Raw genomic sequence first — 21,543 nt, forward strand, 5'->3', positions numbered from 1 at the left:
ATTTAAGGTTTTTGTTATAGGATGAATATATAGCACTCCCTTTAGGGGACAACAAAATATACCACAAGAATGCTTATTTTTTAGGACATAAAGGAATTTTTTTTAAAAGCCTAATAATAGTAATTATCTGTTTCAGATATAGAAAGATGAAAAAATTTTAAAAAAAGGAGGGCATTGCATCACTACTGCTCCAAAAACAAGAATATTCTACAAGCATAAATACCTTTTTTTCCAGCTCATCTTTAGCTTTTATATACATCTGTTCATAACGTGACTTCTCTTTTGTAACTACATTAAGCATTTGCTTCAGTGAATCAATTGCCGTTTTCTTGTTACTACAATCTTCAGTCAATCCTTTTACCTGAAGTAAAACACAAAGGGTTGCGGTGGGAATATTTGGTAAAAAACAATTTGTAGCAGAACCAAACTAAAAAAATGATTTGAATTTTCTTTCTTCAAAAAAATGATATCTAAATTCAAATACTAATAGAACTTGTTAACATTTATATGGTGAAGTAGTAGGCATAATTCTAAAATTAACCTTCCATATAAGTTTATGGAGAATATAAATACGGTACCAAAAGACATATGAATAAAACCACTAATTTTATTTGTTGGACAATATTGTCTTTTCCTTACAAACATCAATATAAATACCATACATTAAAATGCAACATACTATATTTACTATTAGTTTTAGTTTGTTTAGAAAATTAAAAATTTTCTAATGTATAAAGAAACATGATTATTGGAAACTCTTAGTTTTCACGTATAGCAAGAGTAATTTAGGATGAAACCAGGTGTGAAATGGTTGCCATAGACCATTCAGGACTTGTAGGAGATATTTATAATGAATGAACTGTTTAAAACTAAAAAGTCTAAGATATTTAATGACAAATACTAAAAACAACTATAGGAAATATATTTTTTGAAAATGAATGTGTCCTGCTTTCTTGCACTTTATTACTTTTTTTTTCCTTCTAAACTGAAAAATAACATAAAGATATCTTAGCTCTGGCATGGAGGATGAAAGAAGCATTCATTCTGGGGCTGAGGACACTTAAGAATTGCCATAGTACAGACCAGTTTATCAATTGTTCAGTCATCTCTCTTCTTCTAAGGGAATCACAGTTTCTCTAAGTTGACAGAATACTTACTTGTAGTTTGAGGATGAAATGTATAAGTCTAGAAAGAAGCATTCCCTGCTCTCATTCTCACAAAGTCTCTCTGTACATTAAATCAAGTGGTCATAGCAGAAGATATACTGGTTAACTGACTAATAGTTTTCATGATTTGGTACTAATTTTAAAATATATTCATAGTCATTATATTATATTATAGCATTAAATATAATAAAATATTGAATAAAAAGTCTGGATCAAAACTTATTAAAGATAAGCTCAATTATATGTCCAGAGACAATGTTTAAGATGAAAAGAAAGAGACTGACTGTGTTGTGACTGTCCTTTCTTAATCTGCCTAACAGAATCAACTTAGGGATAACAGACAACTTTTTTGTTCTTTTCAAAATTTAATAATGAGACACCTGGTAGATTCTTACTAATCTACATATTAAAGTTCTAAATCTCGCTATCAGTTTGGAGACCAAATAATGGTGTGCTATATGGTAAATTCTGTCCTAAAATGAATGTTTATATAAATCCACTAGGATTACCAAAATAATTAGTGTGATATGAAATGTAAAGTTAGATTATTTCTGTTAATAAAAATTATTTTTACAATTCTGAGACCAAAAAAATATTGGTACCTTTTTCTCAAGATTTTCTAACAAATCATTAAAGTTGTCATTATTTTCCAAGTTAACTTTCTGTCGCTGCTTAAAGTGCTCTATCAAATGTCTCTTCATAACTAAATCCCTCTCCATTCGAGAAACTCTTGGAAAAAAAAAAGAAAACATCACATTTATACTAATGAGATATTTTTTAATAGAGCGGATATTTCATAATACAGAAATTCTATCCAAATGTTATTGATCAGATTGGCTAAAGTAGATTACATATTTTCATATGTATACTATTAACCAGTAAATTGCTGTGTCTATTGATATGCTTTTGAATCATATACCTTAAACTTAGACTGCTACAGTTAATATGTGTATGCCAGAAAAACATGTTACAACTTTTAAATGCTACACAAAATTGTAAACATAATTGACACAATCATTGAATATTTGCTAGATTTAGGTTATATTATCATAAAATGATAAAAATATAAGTATTAAAATATGAGGTGAGTATTAATCAAAATAAGCATAATATTAGAATATATGTTTTCATTCAAATATAAAGAAAAATTTGTCATCCTAACAAACATAAATCTGGGTATTTTATCAGTTTAAATAGTTTAAAATTTGAAAATTTTAATATTCCATAAAAAATTACAGTATTATTAATATTCCTGTGAGTATTATTGAAGAAGTTACTTAGATATGATTCAAGGGGGGAAAAATGATTCACCATAGAGAAAACCTTTTAAGATTCTCACTGTAATTCAGAAATTGTAGCTAGCTAGTTTTTAGCCACTTTATAGGAAACTAAGCTTAGATTCTGAATAAGCACTATTTCTTATATAATCTCAACAATTTCTCTTTGGGAAGAAAAAGTAGATTCATTAACAATACTATTTTCTAGACATGAAATGATTAACAATTATATTAACTAAATTACCACTGGGTGGCACCAAATACAATGGATAGATACATCAAGAACATACTTTCCTTGAAATTCTTGTATCTGTTCTTCCTTTTCCTTTACTTCACATTTTAGAGACTTTATATCTGATGTTAGCTTAGTCATTTCATTTGTTGTATTCTGGGTTAAAAATACATGTAAAATAAAAAAAACTATATTTACTATTTAACAGTTGGTGATATTTCAAGTAAATAATATCAAGAACTTCAAAAATTACAAAGCAGCACTTACATAGCAGGGATAACCATTCTAGAAATAGTACAAAAAATTAACTAAGGTGCATCAAATGCAAGATTAATTAAAATAAATGTGATATATTATATTACCATAATATATTTCAAATTATGCTTTTAAAATTAATAATACAACTAAAATGTTCAAAATATCATAAAAATAATAAAGAAGGGATAGCCATTAATGTAAGGGTAAAATGCTCGAATCATTAAAATGGGAAGAGATAGAGCAAAATTCATATCTATGTGATATGTTTAACTCAAAACAATGGATTTGGTAGCCTACTGGTAATAATAACTTGACCTTGATGTTGGAATTAATGACTTTATGATTCTATTCATTTCTTTATCTGAAACATTATCACTAATTACTGAGAAAGATTACTAAGATTGGGAAGTAATAGTTAAATAATTTCACTACATGGTGATGTTTCATTGTTTCATATGTGACATTATTTTTTTAAGTAGTACAGATTTCAAATTTTCAATATATGTGCATAATACATAAGGAGACAAGAGAAATGAATCAGGAGTTAGACATGTGACATAACTCTAAATGTAATAATTTTTAATAACTTTTCAGCCTCTCTGAATTTCAATTTTTATATCTACAAAATGTGATGAATATCTCAGTTTCCTATCTAATTCATTGTAGAGGGCTGGAACTCTGGAGAAGTATACCTGAAACAAGTATATTAAGCACAAAGTATACCTGAAACAATTCTTACTCTCATGGACTAATAATACATTTTAATAAATTTCTAGGAATATTTGGAGGAGACATATTACTAAATATTCTTTATATGAATAATACATTTTATATTTGATTTTGAAAAGAAAACAATTCTGAAAATATCAATAACTTTTTATTCTAAAATGTAATGGAATTTCCATTTCTAACAAAACTTACATGATTATACTGTTTAAAAGCTGGGACAATTTTATCTAAGGTAAAAAAAGAAATGAAAACAAGAAAAGTCATAGTAAAGACCTAAAAGAGTATCAATTGCAAGGCAATTTCAAATAGAAAGGTTTTTTTTTTTTAAGATATATATATATATAAAGTTGTAGCTTTTCATGAGAAATGTAGAAACTTCCAATTTGTTACCTTGATTGTTTTGTTCTGGTCAAATAACCATGTATAAAATAATCATTATAAGTTTATTTTATTTTTGCAAATGCAGATCACTTAAATTAAAAGACATTTTAACATGATTGCAGTAATGCCTCATTAATTCAGCATTGTTAAGAGAATGGAATGTGTTTTTAAAAATGAATTTTTCAGTGAGAAAACAAAGTTTTAATATAACCCTTAAATTAAGTTTATCCCTACAAAGTATTCCACATTTTTCTGTCCTCTTAAATTATACTTTTGAAACTTTATGGTTCTAATGATGAAGAGAATATGAATTTGTTGAAGTACAGAGTGATTTGTGGTTTCACATACAAATCTCTTTTCTCTGTATTTTTAAAATGTGAACATTTGTTGCTGTTTGTTGTATTCAAAAGAAAAAAATAAAAAACTTGCTTGTTACCATATATCAAAAATGAACCTTATTGATATATGGTAACAAGCAAGTTTTAGAGCAAAAAGAGTGACTCAGAAGGTCAAATAATCACAACAAAAAAAGAGTTTTCCTAACAGGCCAAATTTTACCAAAAAAAATACAGATATTATTTCATAGAACTAGAGTTGCTAGAGATAATATTAGTCACCTATTTTATAGAGTAGGAAAGTGGGGTCCAGAAAAATCCACTTAATCAGGAGAGTGACATTGTTCTGGTTCTTTGACTCCAAATGTTAGGCCTCTTTCCACTTCTGTTTTAAGTGATTCATATGAATAATAGGTTCATTATGAAAAATTAAAAAGGCATTGAAACTTTTGATGCTAAATGTATATACTTATTCTGACAAAAAAAAAATGGGTTCATGAACTAAGGATAAACAGTAGTTTAATAAACATGCATATAAAGAATGTTTGTGGCAGGTCTCTTTGTAGTGGCCAGAAATTGGAAATTGAATGGATGCCCATCAATTGGAGAATGGTTGGGTAAATTGTGCTATATGAATATTATGGAATGTTATTGTTCTGTAAGAAATGACCAGCAGGATGATTTCAGAAAGGCCTGGAGAGACTTACATGAACTGATGCTGAGTGAAATGAGCAGGACCAGGAGATCGTTATATACTTCAACAACAATACTATATGATGATCAGTTCTGATGGACGTGGCCCTCTTCAACAATGAGATGAATCAAATCAGTTCCAATACAGCAGTAATGAATTGAACCAGCTACACCCAGTGAAAGAACTCTGGGAGATGACTATGAACCACTACATACAATTCCCAATCCCTCTATTTTTGTCCGCCTTCATTTTTTATTTCCTTCACAGGCTAATTGTACACTATTTCAAAGTCCAATTCTTTGTACAGCAAAATAAATGTTTGGACATGTATACATATGTTGTATTTAACTTATACTTTAACATATTTAACATGTATTGGTCAACCTGCCACCTAGGGGAGAGGGTGGGGGGAAGGAGGGGAAAAAATGGAACAAAAGGTTTGGTAATTGTCATGCTGTAAAAATAACCATGCATATAACTTGTAAATAAAAAGTTATATAAAAAATAAAAATAAACATGCATATAATAATAGCTAAATTGTAAAACTGAATATTATTTAAAAGATAAAACAAGATGTTTTAAAATGTTCAAATAATCCAAATATCTCTGTTTGGTTCTTGCAACAAAACTATCTTTTTTTAAAATAGCTTTTTATTTTTCAAAATATATGTAAACATAGTTTTCAAAATTCACCCTTGCAAAACCTTTTATTCCATATTTTGCTCCTTCTTTCTCCTAGACCAATATAGGTTAAATATTTCAGTTCTTCCAAATTTATTTCCACATTTATCATGCTACACAAGAGAAAGCAGAAAAAAAGAGAAAAAAATACAAGCAAGCAAATAAGGAGAAAATACTATGCTGTGATCCATATTCAATCTCCACGTCCTCTTTCTGTATGCAGATGGCTTTCTCCATCACAAATCTATTGGAAGTGGCCTGAATCACCTCACTGATGAAAAAAATCTCATCACATAATCTTCTTGTTGCTGTGTACAATGTTCTTTTGGTTCTACTCACTTCACTTAGCATTAGTTCATGTAAGTTTCTCTAAGCCTTTCTGAAATATCCTGATGATCATTTCTTTTAGAACAACAATAAAATTATCTTAAAATTCAATTATAATATTCATTTGTTTGGGGAGAAGTCAGAATTTTTTATATCCAAGCAGAAATCCTCTTCAATGCCTCATCAAACATGGAAGGAAGATGGGTGAAATAATCAAAAGAGTGGCCAATAGGTGCGGAATTTGTATGGCTTTTAAACATATTACTAACATCGTGGGAGAAGGGTAGAGTTGTACATCAGTGATAGATTTTGGGAATAAAGTAGTATAAACATGTATATGTATCGAAAGATGGGAATTTGCAATAACACAAAATGTGTTTTATATTTCAAATTTTTAAAATTAAATAAAACTGAAATTAATTTTCTGGGCATGATTTAAGTAAGAAAGTTGCACTGTGAAAATCTGGCTCATATCTTTTTCATTCCTTTCCCTATTCCATGTGATAACAGTAAATATAACACTTCCAATTAAGGCAGAGAATCAGTCAAAGCAGGGGAAGAGGAAAGAAATTATATTTTCTCTTTACATATTCAGTTCTTTTAACTCACATCTTCACCAAAGCAAAGAACATAATTATAAATATGAACTAAAAAACAATATTTGCTCTGGATCCTCTGCTCTTCTTTACTCTACTCTTACTTTTTCTCTCTATGTGTCTATTGTGTCTCTGTCTCTCTCTGTCTTTGTCTTTGTCTGTCTCTGTCTCTCTGTCAGTGTGTGTGTGTGTCTCTTCTTATCAATTACCAGTGATTCAACTATTACTTCCAAGAGAGTGATCCCCAAATCTGCATATCCAAGGTTATGTACCCTGAGTTCCACAACAGCATCTTCAGCTACCTGCAATACATCTTTATGTGGATTTCCCACAGGAAATTTCAAATTCAACTTATCTAAAACAAAATATATTATCTTTTCCCTAAATTCACCTTTCTTCTAATTTACCTTTTTTTTGGATCAAATTTACTAGCAAACTTCTAGTCACCTAGATATATATCCTAAGGTAGTAGTATTACTTCTTCACTCTCCCTTTAAAAATCCAATCTATTGTGTAAGTTTTATGTAATAAACATGTCAATAGCAAATGTTATAAAATGAAATCAAAAAGCACCTATAACTATTTGCCATGTATCAGGCACTGTCCTAAGAGCTGGGGACAAAAAGTAAAGGAAAAATATTCTCTGCCTTTGCAAGAAACTCATATTTTAATTAAGACTTATTAACAGGCTCAGCACAAAGGGTTAACTCTAACCCACAGCAGTCTGAGTAAACCAAATCATCTCCAATTTTTGAAATTAAAGATGTCCTAACTCTCTTAAATGAAACACCAATGGATAAGTCCATATCCTTCACAGGAACATATAAAATCCTTCATTAACAAAGGCCCATCTCCCTATCAGGTTGATCACAGTATTTTATAAGAACCAGCTTCTCTTCTCAAATTTTGCACATGAGTTTACATTTTGAATCTTCATCATCCTTAGCTGCCAAATCTCTACCTGGCAAAATGATTAAGTTTTTGCTTAATGAGGAAGTTTTTTTATTTAGATTTTGATACTATGTAAAATACAGATACTTTTAATTATACCCTGATTGCATCCATAGCTATTTATTTTCCTATCTAAAATCTAGTTAATTTCATTTTTGTAAGATGTCAGTGCTCACTATGTCCATCACATTCCAGCTCTCTTCTTTCATGATATACAGGAATGAGGTATCTGTATGATCTATGATCTCTAAGCATCTTTTTATTGTCACCTTTCCTTAAATCTAATGTGGTATTAAAGTAATTGTGGATTAATTAATCTTTTAAATTAATTTGGAGTTGCTTATCAAATTCTAAATAGAATTTCTCCAATTATCCTCTGCAACGGATAGCACTACCATGAGCTTTGTGGTGTTTATTTTGTTAATGTTATCATAAGTATTGTAATGAGATGATCCAATCAAATATCCCATTAAATAATGTTACTAATTGTCTTGAAAACATGATGAAACAAATTTGACCAATTCTTTTATTTACTTCTCCTAAAAAGCTATTCTTCCATTTAGGTATAATTATTTAATGTATTTTTATTTCATTTACAGCAAGAATTTCAATAGTTATATGATTCAGTTGCTCTAGTAGCATGTTTATTCATTAATATAGTCTAAGAACGTAATATTTAGTATATCACTACTAATTTGTATCAAGTCCTGTAATAGTTGATTCATAATGTGCTCTTCTCTTTTTTCTGTATGTGTGGCATTGCTATTTTAGAAACATATAGACCCAGTACTGCCATTATTGAGTCTGTATACCAACGAAATCTTAAAGGAGGGAAAAGGACCTACATGTGCAAAAATTTTTGTAGCAGCTCTTTTTGTATTAGCAAAAAAAAAAAAAAAAAAAAAAAAAGGAAAAGGAGTGGATGCTCATCTATTGGGGAATGGCTGAACAAGTTGTGGTATATGAAGATAATGGATTGTTATTGTTCTATAAGAAATGATGAACAAGCTGATTTTAGAAAGGCCTGGAAAGATTTACATGAACTGATGCTGAATGAAACAAACAGAATCAGAAATACATTGTACAAAATAATAGCAAGAATATGCAATGATAAATTATGAAAGGCTTGATTCTTCTCAATGGCTCAGTGATGCAAAGCAATACCAATAGACTTTGAACAGAAAATGCCATCTGCATCCAGAAAAAGAACTAAGGAGAGTAAATGTAAATCAACACATGCTAATGTTCACTTTTTTTCTATTTTTATCTCTCCCAAAGTTTTTCCCTTTTGCTCTCATTTTTCTTTCCCAACATGATTCATAATGTATATTAAAAATAAATAAACTTACCAAGAAAAAAAGACAAAAAAAGAAACCTACAACACTGAGAGCCACTTTTTGTTTGTTTTGCTGGCTGACATGGCCAGAGAAGTCATTAACCAGTACCCAGTCACATTGACTAATACCATAAGGACCGCCCATCTTCCTCTAAATGGCAAAGGCTGAGGCACCACTTCCCTACTATATAATGAAGCAACCAGAGTAAGAACCATATTTTAAAATATTTTTTAGCAACAACCAAGAAATAGTGTATAGAAAATTGGTCTTGCAGACAGGGATTTCATCTTCATTTCTTTGGCCTCGGGACAATCTGAACTCATCCCGTTTTGGGCTCTCTCTGTATAATCTTAAACAAGTCATTTAAGCTCTCAAACTGGTACTGGTATGACTAGAAGGTATACAATCATTGGTGATATATATTACTAAAAGTTTCCTTAGCAGAGATTTCCTATACCAGTGAAATATTAATATACTTACCAGTATGGTAAGTATGGTAATACTTAATACTTAAGTATATTACCATACTTACTTACCATAATACTTACCATAAATAAAGTAAGGATAATTTAACAGACTATGTTAATTTTTCTAACCTTAAAATGTCATAAAATGGTAAGCTAAATCAAATTTGAGAAGATAATGGGAGGGGGCAGCTAGGTGGAGCAGTGGATAGAGCACCAGCCCTGAAGTCAGGAGGACCTGAGAAGATAATGGGATTTAACAAAATCTGAATTAAAATTTATAATCCATCTCCCAAATGCATGCATTTTTATTGCCAGTCCCCTCTGCCCCTGTCAGCTTGGAATTTCCTCTTTCCCGAGGCTTACTTTCTGGCTCACCTGACCTCCTTCAGGTCCCAGACAAAATCCACCTCCAAGAAGTCTTTCTTGTCCCCCTTAATGTTCATACCTTCTTGCTAAGATTATTTCCAATATGTTCTATTTATATCTTACTTACACATAGTTGTTTTCATGTTTTCTTTCCCAATTCAACTGTAAGCCCCTTGAGAGCAGGGAATTTTTTAATCTGTTCAATGTAGTTAAAATACTGTCTGATACACAATATAAGCTTAATAAATGCTCATTGTTGACTTGATTTATGGTAGACTTACTCAGAGTATCTCAGTAATTTTGTCTAAAGTATCTAAACTTTATCTTACATTTCCAAATAAGGTTAAAAATCTTATTTCTTAAAATTATTAACATTTAAATTTGACTCAAAAAGTTTTTAAAAATCTGAATACCTTTACAAAATCTGAAATAATGGAAAAAATTCATGCATAAAGAATATTATCTTCTCTTTTGAAATCCCTTACTTATCTTAAATTCGACAGCATTAAAATTCTTCATTAAATATACTTAGTTCCTATTGTATTTTTCACTTTAAAATATCATAATGAGAACACACTCAATATTTTACGCACAAAATATTATCAGTCTTATCAATACTTCATTCCTTCTCAACAGTCACATGTACTCTATTCCTCAGCTCTTTATTCTGGTTACTTCCACAATTACCATCTTTCCACACCTTTCATGGAAGGAAATAACTTCTGAAGAGATAAATTCATAAAAAAATGTCCTCACAAACAGTGGTGTTACCAAGTTCATGCAAGTATTTCCCAATTTAAAAAAAAAGAAACCTACTCCTATATCCTACTACAATATAATACCCAGTGTTTTAATTTTGATATTATAACTCTTGCTTTCAAGTTATTGAGATTTTCATCCACTCGAGTTAGTTATTGGTAAATATTATAGCCATCTATCTCTCCTTATCCTTATTCCCATATGCTTGTCATCAAACAAATGTTTTTGAAATAGGAAATTTTTAAGCTAAAACACCTGAATTTCTTTCATCTAAGTACCAATATGAAGGTATATACATATAAACACTAAAACACTCAAATACATTATTTCTTTTCATACCCATACATATACTCATAATAAATATGAATGTGTATGTTGGGATGAGATACAAGGAATTCTGGAAGTTTTGGTTTAAAAGCCTCTCCCTTTAAAAAGGCTTCTATTGTACTAACAAAAAACAATTCGTTGTAAGTTGATCCTTGCACTTTTTCTAAAAGTAATTGTTTTAATTATCAATATCAGAGTACAGCAGGTTGGAACAGAATAATGGAACAGGATAAGGAAAATGGTAGATCTTATCTTTCCTGAGTCAGAGTTTCTATAACTTTGATCAGTTTGTTCAAAGCTGAGTTTTGTCAGTGACTAAATACTACTCTTACATATACATATATTTGATGCTAACCAGAGACCCATTGGATTACCTTGACATATTTATCTTGTATGTTCTATGTATATGAAAAGGGATAAAAATTAGAACTGCAATTTCACTGGTTATTCCCCTGATAAGGAAATAACCTATATCAATGAAGGTTAGTATATTTTTGTGGTTTATAGCTCTTAGGAGCTGCCTAAAGAATGTAAAAGTTAAATGACTTACCTAGAGGCACACAATCAGTATATGTCAGAGATGGGACTTAAATTCAGATTTTTCTGGCTAGAAAATTTGCTCTTTAATTACTACACCAAATTGCCTTGATATGATTCACATTTTTATAAACATACAAGTTGTCTCTCCTATTAGAATGTTAGCTGTTTCTGATCAGGGGCTGCTTAATTTTTGGGTTTGTGTCCCCAGAACTTAACATTGTGCCTGGTATATAGTAAGTATTCAATTAATGCTTGTAGATTGATTAACACATAATTAAAATTCATGAACATTCATTCCAGATTCCAACATAGAATAAAAAATTCTTACATTATGCATACCTTACCTTGATTATCTGAAACTGAGTTGGCTAGAAAAGTACCTTTAAAAAGCCACTTATTACATAATAATTATTAACTAATAAATCTGAATTCTTAATCATTTGTAGGCTCACCTTTAATTTACACTGTAGCTGTTTAATTTCTGCCTGCATGTTCTTTGAAGGTTCTATTACAGATTTAGCTTCATTTGCAGCCTCAACTTTCTTTTGTAATTCTTCCTTCTCTTTGCGAAGTTCAACCAAGTCTGAATTTTGCTTCTATTTTTCCCAGAAAAGAAAAAAAATGTGTAACCATAGATTAAAAGCAATTCTGTTGATTAAGGTTATAGAAATAGACAAAACATTACAATTATTCATGTTTGATATCTATCCACTGGAATTTCATGATGAATAATGTAATTTTAAAATTAAAATTAAAATAAAAAAATTTATTTATTTTCTATAAATGAAATATGGTAGTGATAATTTAAAAGTTTAAATGTTTTTATAATAATGTTTGTATATATGTAAACCCATACACTAAATAGTCTTAGATATAATTTATAAAAATGGCAGAAAATTCATGTTTTTTTCTGTTTGAATAATATCTAAACTACTAGGTCTTCTCAATAAATATTCATTAAAAAACAGTGGTACAAACTATGAATATTGACAACAAATAGAATTCAAGTACCACAGTCTATTGGTTTTTACTTTAAGTTTGTAGGGCTTGTAGAAGTTAAAATAAAAAGCACTACCTCTATTAAATATCTTCTATTTAACTGGCTCATAATGCTATTTCTTCTCTTCCACATATATGTATGCTAGCCAGAGACCCACATATTTGATAACCTTGACTCTAGGGCTGATGTACTTAACTGGTAAAAGCCAAGCTGGAGCAGGACAGGATAACAGATGTTATTTGTTTATTCCACTGGGTAGTTCTTACCACCCTATACAGCAGCCAAAATGCTTCTCATTTAGCAACATAAATGTTAAGTCCAATTAGCAGACAAGCCTTGTTAGGGATTTAGTTCAAGTAAATAACATGCAAACAAACTATCTTGGTTTTTATTGTATTTGATTGACAGCTGACAATGCCCTTTTGCAAAGTATGAGATAGAAAATCCTTATATTTACATTTTAATGTCACAAACATTTAATTAAAACATGCTAAATAACATACTTAGAGTGTTTTTTATAAGAAGGTAACAGAAATAGATTTTATGTTAGTTATCTTTCACTAGTCTATAGTCAGCAGAATGCCACCAAGGTTTAATGGCATAACAACTTAGGGCTCCTTGAGAACATAACTACATGACTATTTTATTATTCCAAAGAAGCTTATAATATGGTAGTTTAACATAAGGAACAATTAGACAAAATGGTACTAACATCTCTCAGTGGAAACAAATTTTCCTTTGTGAAGAATCCCAATTAGAAATGGAAAAAGATATTATATTTCCTATAAAAGAGAACATTTAAAATGTGCTAACATTTAAATAAAGTAATAAAATTATGTTGTACTGACAGTTGCCAATATAATATGTCTATATCTTTATTATGAATTTGTTTAAATTAGAAATATTCATGAATGTATTTCAACATATTTAACATGTATCGGACTACCTGCCAGCTAGGGGAGGAGGTGGGGGAAGGGAGGGAAAATTTGGAACAAAAGATTTTGCAAAGGTCAATGTTGGGAAAATTACCTATGCATATGCTTTGTAAATAAAAAGCTTTAGTAAAAAAAATAAATAGTCATGAAATGAAGTAACTATTTTGGCTTAAAATATATCTATGATAAACACAAACTTCTTTACTCATATTTATATTTACCAGTTTTTTTAAAAGTATGTTTTTAAGAGTTAAAGGCAATTATAAAATGTTTTCAATTTCTCAATTCTCTTTATAAAGATATTGCTATAAATGATAACATTTTTTCTGAATTTTAAAACTTTCCATTAATTAATTAAATGAATGCCAAATTTTATTAACAATTTAATTTTATTTAAATTACTTCTCTGCTTCTGCCTAAGTAGCATTCACTGGGGGAATTGTTCAAACCCCTCAGTGAAAGCTCTGCTTGTAAAGCTCACCTGCTGGAGATTTCAGCCCTGTCAGATTTATCTCAGGGTTGCAATTCCAGGTGGACACAAGCTGAAACAACACTACGGAGCCACAAATACTTTGATGACATGCTTTTTTTTTAGTCTAAGAACTGCCCCTAGTGCCTTCTCTCCCACGATATAGAAGCTGGAAGGTTCATTGATTCCTTGCTAGAAGACACCATGGCATTGTAAAGGGAAAGGTATTTTTCACCAACACGGTTTTCTCTCTACTGGATCAGTCCAGAAATTCTGGAAAACTAAAAATATATTTTCACAACTTAAAAATAAAATTATTCCTACATGAGGAAAACATTGAAAATTATGACAATGCATATAAATAGGAAATAAGAAGAGGTGGTTTTTTAAAAAAAAGCCAAAATAATTTAATCTGCTAAATTATATCATAAAGCCAAATTCCTTAAATTAACATTTTTATGTTAGAACTACCAAAATGAAGGCTATATATATATATATATATATATATATATATATATATATATACACAGAACACATGATTTTTAGAAGGACTATTTTGGAAGCATTTGGTTATATTTTCATTTAAAGGAATTACTTAAGTGGACTTGCCTATTTGTCAGTTGTGAAGTAATCAATTACTAATTCTGGTTCTTCTACCTTTGAGGGCATTTTCAGTTGAGCAGAGACCAAAAAAGTGGTTTCACCCACTCATGGCCCAAGGTTTGGATTATTTATTGTTCCTTTTCAATTTCTTAGAGTTTCTACCAAAATGCCGCTGACTAGAATAGCAAAGATTTTTTTTTTTTTTGCTTGTATGGCCTGCCTAAACTAAAGTATATTCACAATGTGCATTTATTATGTACCAAAATTTTGATTTAGATTTTGTAAATAATTTCTAATTTTTCTTAATAGTTATTATGCTAAAAGTAATCAATACTGGAAAATTATTTTTATTCTTGTAATAATTTTGCTCTAGACTTTCCAAGAAGAGAGCAGATTGATTAGAGCCACATGGTATTTAGCTATAGTAAAAGTGACTAAATATTTTATCCCCAATTCAATTCAACAAGCATTTACCAATCACTTGCTAGATGTAAGACATTGTGGCTAAAATGAAAAGTGCTCCAACTCTCGAAGAGCTTTCATTTTAACTGTCTATTTTTGACAATTATAGCCTACAGACATCATCAAGATAGCTGTATTTTCAGTTATAGAACTCAGTATAGAAATATCTTCATTTCCTATTTAGTAGATGCATATTTTATACACATAGCAAAGAGGTGACAGAGTGGATCCAGTGCCAGTCCTAGAGTCAGGAAAACTCAAGTACAAATCTGGCTTTAGACAGAGTAGTTGTGTGAACCTGGGAAAGTTAGTTAACTCCGTTTGCCTCAATTTCTCATGTATAAAGTGAGCGAGAGAAGGAAATAGCAAACCTGTCCAGTACCTTTGTCTAGTATCAAAAAGGGGTCAGGAAGAGTCATACATGACTGAAACAACTAAACAACAAAAAGACACACAGGCACACCCACAACACCAGTGCAATGTACAATGAATATATCTATATCTAATGATATAGATATATCAGAATAGAATAATAGTCCTGGGATACAAGGAATTTTAAGTATAATTTTAAAATTATAGCATCATGGATTTTAAGTTTACAAGTGGAAGAGCATCCAACCTGTGAGGGGCAGAGGAGTTAATTGGCTTGCCAAGGTTTACAGAAGTAACAAGTAGCACAGGCAGAGTTAGAAGCTGGGTTCTCCAACACCAAGGCAAGACCTTTTTTGCACTTGACCAATATATTGCCTGGCCCAAATATTAGAAAATTTAACATAGGAAAACTTTTTTTTCCCAAAAACTGTTGTTGTTCAGTGCTCCAGTCATGTCTGACTCCTCATGAACCACAGACCAAAGCATGTCAAATCATTCAGTCCTTCACTATCTCTCAAAATCAGTCCAAGCTCAGGATAGCTACATGGCACAGTGGATGGAGTACTCAGTTTTCCCTTACATTCCTCTCTTACAACCATACATTGCTAAAGGAAAAATGACAGATTTGACTAGATGTGTTAAGGGGCAGGCCAATTCTCCGAGAGCCTCCACAGCTGTGGATCATAACATCGGAAGGGGTTGCAGGGCAGCCTTTGCTGACATAGGTGTTGTGGACTGGGAATGAGATATATTGGAGGCAGAGGGAAGAGGAGAGAGGTCAGACAAGCAATGGCCTCTCAGTCAGAGAGATCAGAGAATAGCAACTGCCTCTCACTCTCCTTGTATCATCCTCTCACATGAGGAGATATATTTTGGATTGGATCTCCAACAGCCACTGTCAGCCATATATGGACCTTGTCAGCAAAGTCATCTCTCTGCTTTTTAGTATGCTGTCTTGATTTGTCGCAGCTTTCCTTCTAAGGAACAAGCATCTTTTAATTTCATGATTGCAGTGACTGTCTGTGGTGAACTCTAAGCCCAAGAATATAAAACATGACACTGCTTCCATTTCTTCTCCCTTACTTTGCCAGGAAGTGGCAACGCTAGGTGCCAAGATCTTTGTTTTTTTTTTTGCTAAGCTGCAAGACAGCTCTTACATTTTCCTCATCAAGAGGCTTCTTAATTCTAACTTCCCTTGCTGCCATCAGTGGTATCATCTGCAATATCTGAGATTCATCTAACTTAATATCTGTCATATTGTGTGCTGTGCATATAAGTTAAATAAATAAGGTTATAATATAGAGCAGGGATTCTCAAACTTTTTAAATAGGGGGCCAGTTCACTGTCCCTCAGATTGTTGGAGGGCCAGACTATAGTAAAAACAAAAACTTTGTTTTGTGGGTCTTTAAATAAAGAAACTTCATAGCCCTGGGTGAGGGGGATAATCGTCTTCAGCTGCTGCATTTAGTCCACGGGCCACAATTTGAGGACCCCTGAATAGAGTTTTCTTGCACTCTTTTTCCAAATTTAAATCAATTTGTTTTTTATACGTTTTTCTCTAACTGCTACTTCTTGATCTACCTTCTGGTCTCTTGGAAGACAAGTAAGATGATCTAGTACTCCCATCTCTTTGAGAACATAACACATTTTATTGTAATCCACACAATCAAAAGCTTTAGTGTAGTCAAAGAAGCAAAAGTATGTTTGTTTTTGTTTTTCTCCTAGGATACTACTTTGCTTTCAGCAAATGTTGGTAATTTGGTACTGGCTAAAAAATAGAGTAGTTGATCAGTGGAATAGGTTAGGTTAACAAGAAACATTAGTCAATGACTATTGTAATCTGGTATTTGATAAACCCAAAGACTCCAGCTTCTGGGATAAGAACACATTATTTGATAAAAATTGCTGGGAAAATTGGAAAACTGTGTGGCAGAAACTAGGCATTGAGCAACACCTCATACCTTATACCAACATAAAGTCAAAATGGTTTCATGATTTAGACATAAACAGTGATACTACAAGCAAATTAGAAGAACAAAGGATAGTCTACCTCTTAGATCTGTGGAGAAGGAAAGAATTTATGGACAAAGAACTAAAATACATTATAAAAAGCAAAAGGAATAATTTTGACTATATTAAGCTAAAAAGTTTTTGTACAATCAAAACCAATGCAGAGAAGATTAGAAGAGAAGCAGAAAACTGGGGGAAAATTTTTTTTACATCCAAGGGTTCTGATAAAGGCCTCATTTCTAAAATATATAAAAAATTGTCTCAAATTTATAAAAATACGAGTCATTATCTAAAGAATAAGAATAGTTTATTTTCAGATGAAGAAATTTAAACCATTTTTAATCATATGATAAAATGCTCTAAATCATTATTGATCAGAGAAATGTAAATTAAGAAACTCTAAGGTACTACTAACACACCTCTCAAATTGGCTAAGATGACAGAAAAAGATAATGATGAATGTTAGAGGGAAAATGGGAAAACTGGGATACTAATACATTGTTGGTAGAATTGTGAACTGATTCACCGTTCTGCAGAGCAATTTGGAACTATGCCCAAAGTGCTATCAAACTGTGTATATCCTTTGGTACAGTAATGTCAACTAGGTCTATATCCCAAAGAGATCATAAAAAAGAGAAAAGGACTCACATGTGCAAAAATGTTTGTGGCAGCCCTTTTTGTAGTGGCAAGAAACTGGAAACTGAGTGGATGCCCATCAATTGGGTAATGGCTGAATTAGTTATGGTATGTGAATGTTATAGAATATTATTGTTCTATAAGAAATGATCAGGAGGATGATTTCATAGAGGTCTGGAGAGACTTACGTGAACTGATGTTGAGTGAAATGAGCAGAACCAAGAGATCATTGTACACGGCAACAACAAGATTATATGATGACCAATTCTGATGGACGTGACTCTTTTCAACAATGAGATGATTCAGACTGGTTCCAATGATCTTGTGATGGAGAGATGCATTTACACCCAGAGAGAGGACTGTGGGAACTGCATGTGGAGCACAACATAGCATCTTCTCTTTTTTTGTTGTTGTTTGCTTGCATTTTGTTTTCTTTCTCAGTTTTTTTCCTTTTTGATCTGATTTTTCTGGTGCAGCATGACAAGTATGGAAATATGTTTAGAAGAATTGCACCTGTTTAACCTATATTGGATTACTTGCTGTCTAAGAGAAGGAGTAGGGAAAAGGGAGGAAGAAAACAATTTGGGACACAAGGTTTTGTAAGGGTGAATGTTGAAAACTATCTAATAAAAAGCAAAAAAAATGTTGGTAATTTGATCTCTAGTTCCTCTTAGAATATACCTGCTCAGTTCACATATTGGTAAAATCTAGATTGTAGAATCTTAGGCATTCAGATGGATATATTTTTTTCTTTTCTCCTTTTCCTTTCCTTTTTTCCTCAGTTATATATAAAGCCTCATCACACAGCCATTTTACCTTCTTGATCTTTTTTCCCTTTGGAATGCTTTTTGTTGCTGCCTCCTATATATTGCAAATCTATCTATAGTATTTCAGACACTGTCTACCAGATCTAATCTCTTAAATTTATTCATTACTTCTACTTCACATTCTTAAGAGTTGTTATTTAGGTCAAACCTATATGAGCTGATGCAATAAGAATCTTGCACTGTCAGTTTCAGGGATTGTTTTAACTGACTGCATAGAGCATCTCCACTTTACATTGCAAAGTATAGCAATCTGATTTTTTATTGATATCTAGTGATGTTTATGTGTAATGGCAATATATAATTTATAAAATACTTCCATATATTATATCTCATTTGAATGTCATAATTACTCTTTGGGATAGATAGAAGAGATATTATTATAACCATTTTATAAATGAGGAAACTGAAGCACAGCAGGGTTTTGCAATACAGCCATTTTTATATAAACATCAAGTGGTAAAATTAGAACTAGAGCCTGGGGCCCGATCTGACTGAATCCAGAAATCCTAATTTCACTCTTTGAAAAACCTGAAACTGAGTTATGAAAAAAGACTTTCTAAAAATAACCTTCAATATAATAAAATAATTAACTAAAATTCAAATTTGTTGCTCTGTTTTACATCTCCCAGGATTTTCTCTTTTTATTAACCAGGTAACTTGTTTCTCTTTTCTTTTATAGAAGGTATATTCTGTCTGTCTATATATATATATATATATATATATATATATATATATATATATATATATATCTTTAATGTAAGAAATCTCTGACCTGGATGAACTACTGCATAAAGATAGAGGAGGGAGATCTTATGTCTTACATTCCCCAATCAGAAAAAGTGCTTTTGCTATTTGTTTTCTTTACTGGAAGAGTAAAGGTAGCACATGAATTAGCCACCAATTTTTTTCTCATTATCAATATACAATTGATCTCCTTTTCTGTAAGGATATATCCTTAATTATGGATGTATAAATATGGGTATCAATATGCCCATCTAGCTGGCTTGGCTGAGTTATATGCATCAGGCCAAGCATAATCAGGGTTTAATGGATAGGACTGGATAGAGTTAGGGTACTTGGGTCAAATACTGCTTGTTACCAATTTGTAACTCTTAGGCCAGATCACATAACCTCTTAGGGACTGCTCTTCATTGCTAAAATCATATATGTGTATGTGTATATGTGGGTGTGGGTATGAGGACACACATATATAAATGTATATATATATATATATATATACATATATATATATATATGTATATATATATATACATATATATGTACAAAATAACAATTTTATATTAATTTACTTCTTAAAGAGTAGAACAAAGATATAGGAACAAACATGAAACTAGACTAAGAGCATTTCAAGTTCATTTATAGATGAAAGTGGGAGAAAACAAGACATAAAAGACAAACTTCATAGGGCTGACCTTTTTATACTTTTGGCTGACCAGGCAGCCACAGCAACATGACCAGAAGCTACCAGGATGCTAAATCCTTGCCACACACCTGGACTAATCAAGTCCCCAAGGGCAAAATTGTTGCCTTTTAAGGGAAAAGTAATAATTCAAATCCTACTTCCTGACTCCATGTGCAAAACTCTAGCCACTGGACAACCTCTTTACAATGTGAAATGAGAAAATCAAATTGATTCTGATTTTGTAATCAATTCTATTCTATATCATCCCCAATTATTATATTAAAATTATATTATATTATATATATATTATATTATATTAAAATTGTCTAAGCCATGTTTCTTTGTCTCTGAGTTAGATTCAGAAGTTTAATTTTCTTTTCTGAGTTGTTGTCCCATAAATAACCTTAATTCAAAGAAATAAATTATCTCTATATAACTTAATGGATTTGCATAATTAAGGGAGATCTGTTATCATGCTAATAATCCTTGCAAGTTGAAAATGTATGCCAGGAAGTCAATTATCTTTGCAATATCTGTCTATTCTCTATGAAAGTCTATACTCTTACTCATCTACACTGACACCACCAATGGACTTTTCATAGCAATAAAATGGAAGGAGGGATTATTGTTCATTCCAGACATCTACCCAATCATATTGTTTTCTATTATCTATGGTATTTTAGATTTTTGTGACCAATCATATTGTTTTATCATTCCTGTTTTTGGTTTTCTTGTACTTTCCAAAACTATATGAAAGTTAGTAAACCCTATGTGGGTTCTAGAGGCAAATGCTGTTGAGGTTTCAATATATACTTAAAATTTTATAAAGTTTTTTTCTGAAGTTTTATAAAATAAAATTCCTCATTTATAGAAATTCTTAGTTTGATATTAATTGTTCTTCGCTGAAAATCTGGGACCTTATGCCTTAAAAAGAAGTAAGATGGAGGAAGGGGGTAGGGACAATAACAATTTTAAGTATAGGTAATATCAGTTGCTTATTTAACATAGTCTTTTGAAAAATCCATCTAGTTGCTAAATCAATCACTTATAAACTATTTTCTTGCAAATGTAGTTATTAAAAGCCTCCAAGTGTGTTTCACAAGATGTCAAGCAAATGAAGGTAATATAGAGGACTTTTTACCAGTGCTTTCACTAGCAGTTAGACTTCAGTAGCCTTTAGAGACCATTAAGTACCCTTTGGCTAATTGGCCAATGGTAGATTAATCCTCTTTTTATTCTAGCAGCACTATTTTAGCACCCCTAGCACTCTGTCAATGTAGAGTCTGAATGACAAAATAATATTGTGCATGAATAATAAGCAGAAAAGTTAAATTAACATTTCATGTTTAACATTCTGTACCTATGTGTCAGAGAAAAAAAACT

At 31.2% G+C, this 21,543-nt stretch overlaps 1 protein-coding gene across 3 annotated transcripts in view; it reads right to left on the bottom strand.

The window, feature by feature from the left end:
* Nucleotides 1-21,543, bottom strand: part of CNTLN (centlein) — a 429,193-nt gene that overhangs the window by 94,933 nt on the left and 312,717 nt on the right. For 2 of the 3 annotated variants that reach the window (XM_031961486.1, XM_031961482.1), the window contains 4 exons: nt 11,876-12,019; nt 2,734-2,831; nt 1,769-1,895; nt 224-361 (listed from right to left, as the gene is read on the bottom strand). In XM_031961486.1, coding sequence (XP_031817346.1) covers nt 224-361; nt 1,769-1,895; nt 2,734-2,831; nt 11,876-12,019 — 507 coding nt within the window. Of the gene's footprint in view, nt 1-223; nt 362-1,768; nt 1,896-2,733; nt 2,832-11,875; nt 12,020-21,543 lie in introns of those variants that run through there. The other variant, XM_031961489.1, reaches the window with a different exon arrangement.

The sequence above is a fragment of the Sarcophilus harrisii genome, chromosome 1 (assembly GCF_902635505.1).
Source record: "Sarcophilus harrisii chromosome 1, mSarHar1.11, whole genome shotgun sequence".
Taxonomy (NCBI): Eukaryota; Metazoa; Chordata; class Mammalia; order Dasyuromorphia; family Dasyuridae; genus Sarcophilus; species Sarcophilus harrisii.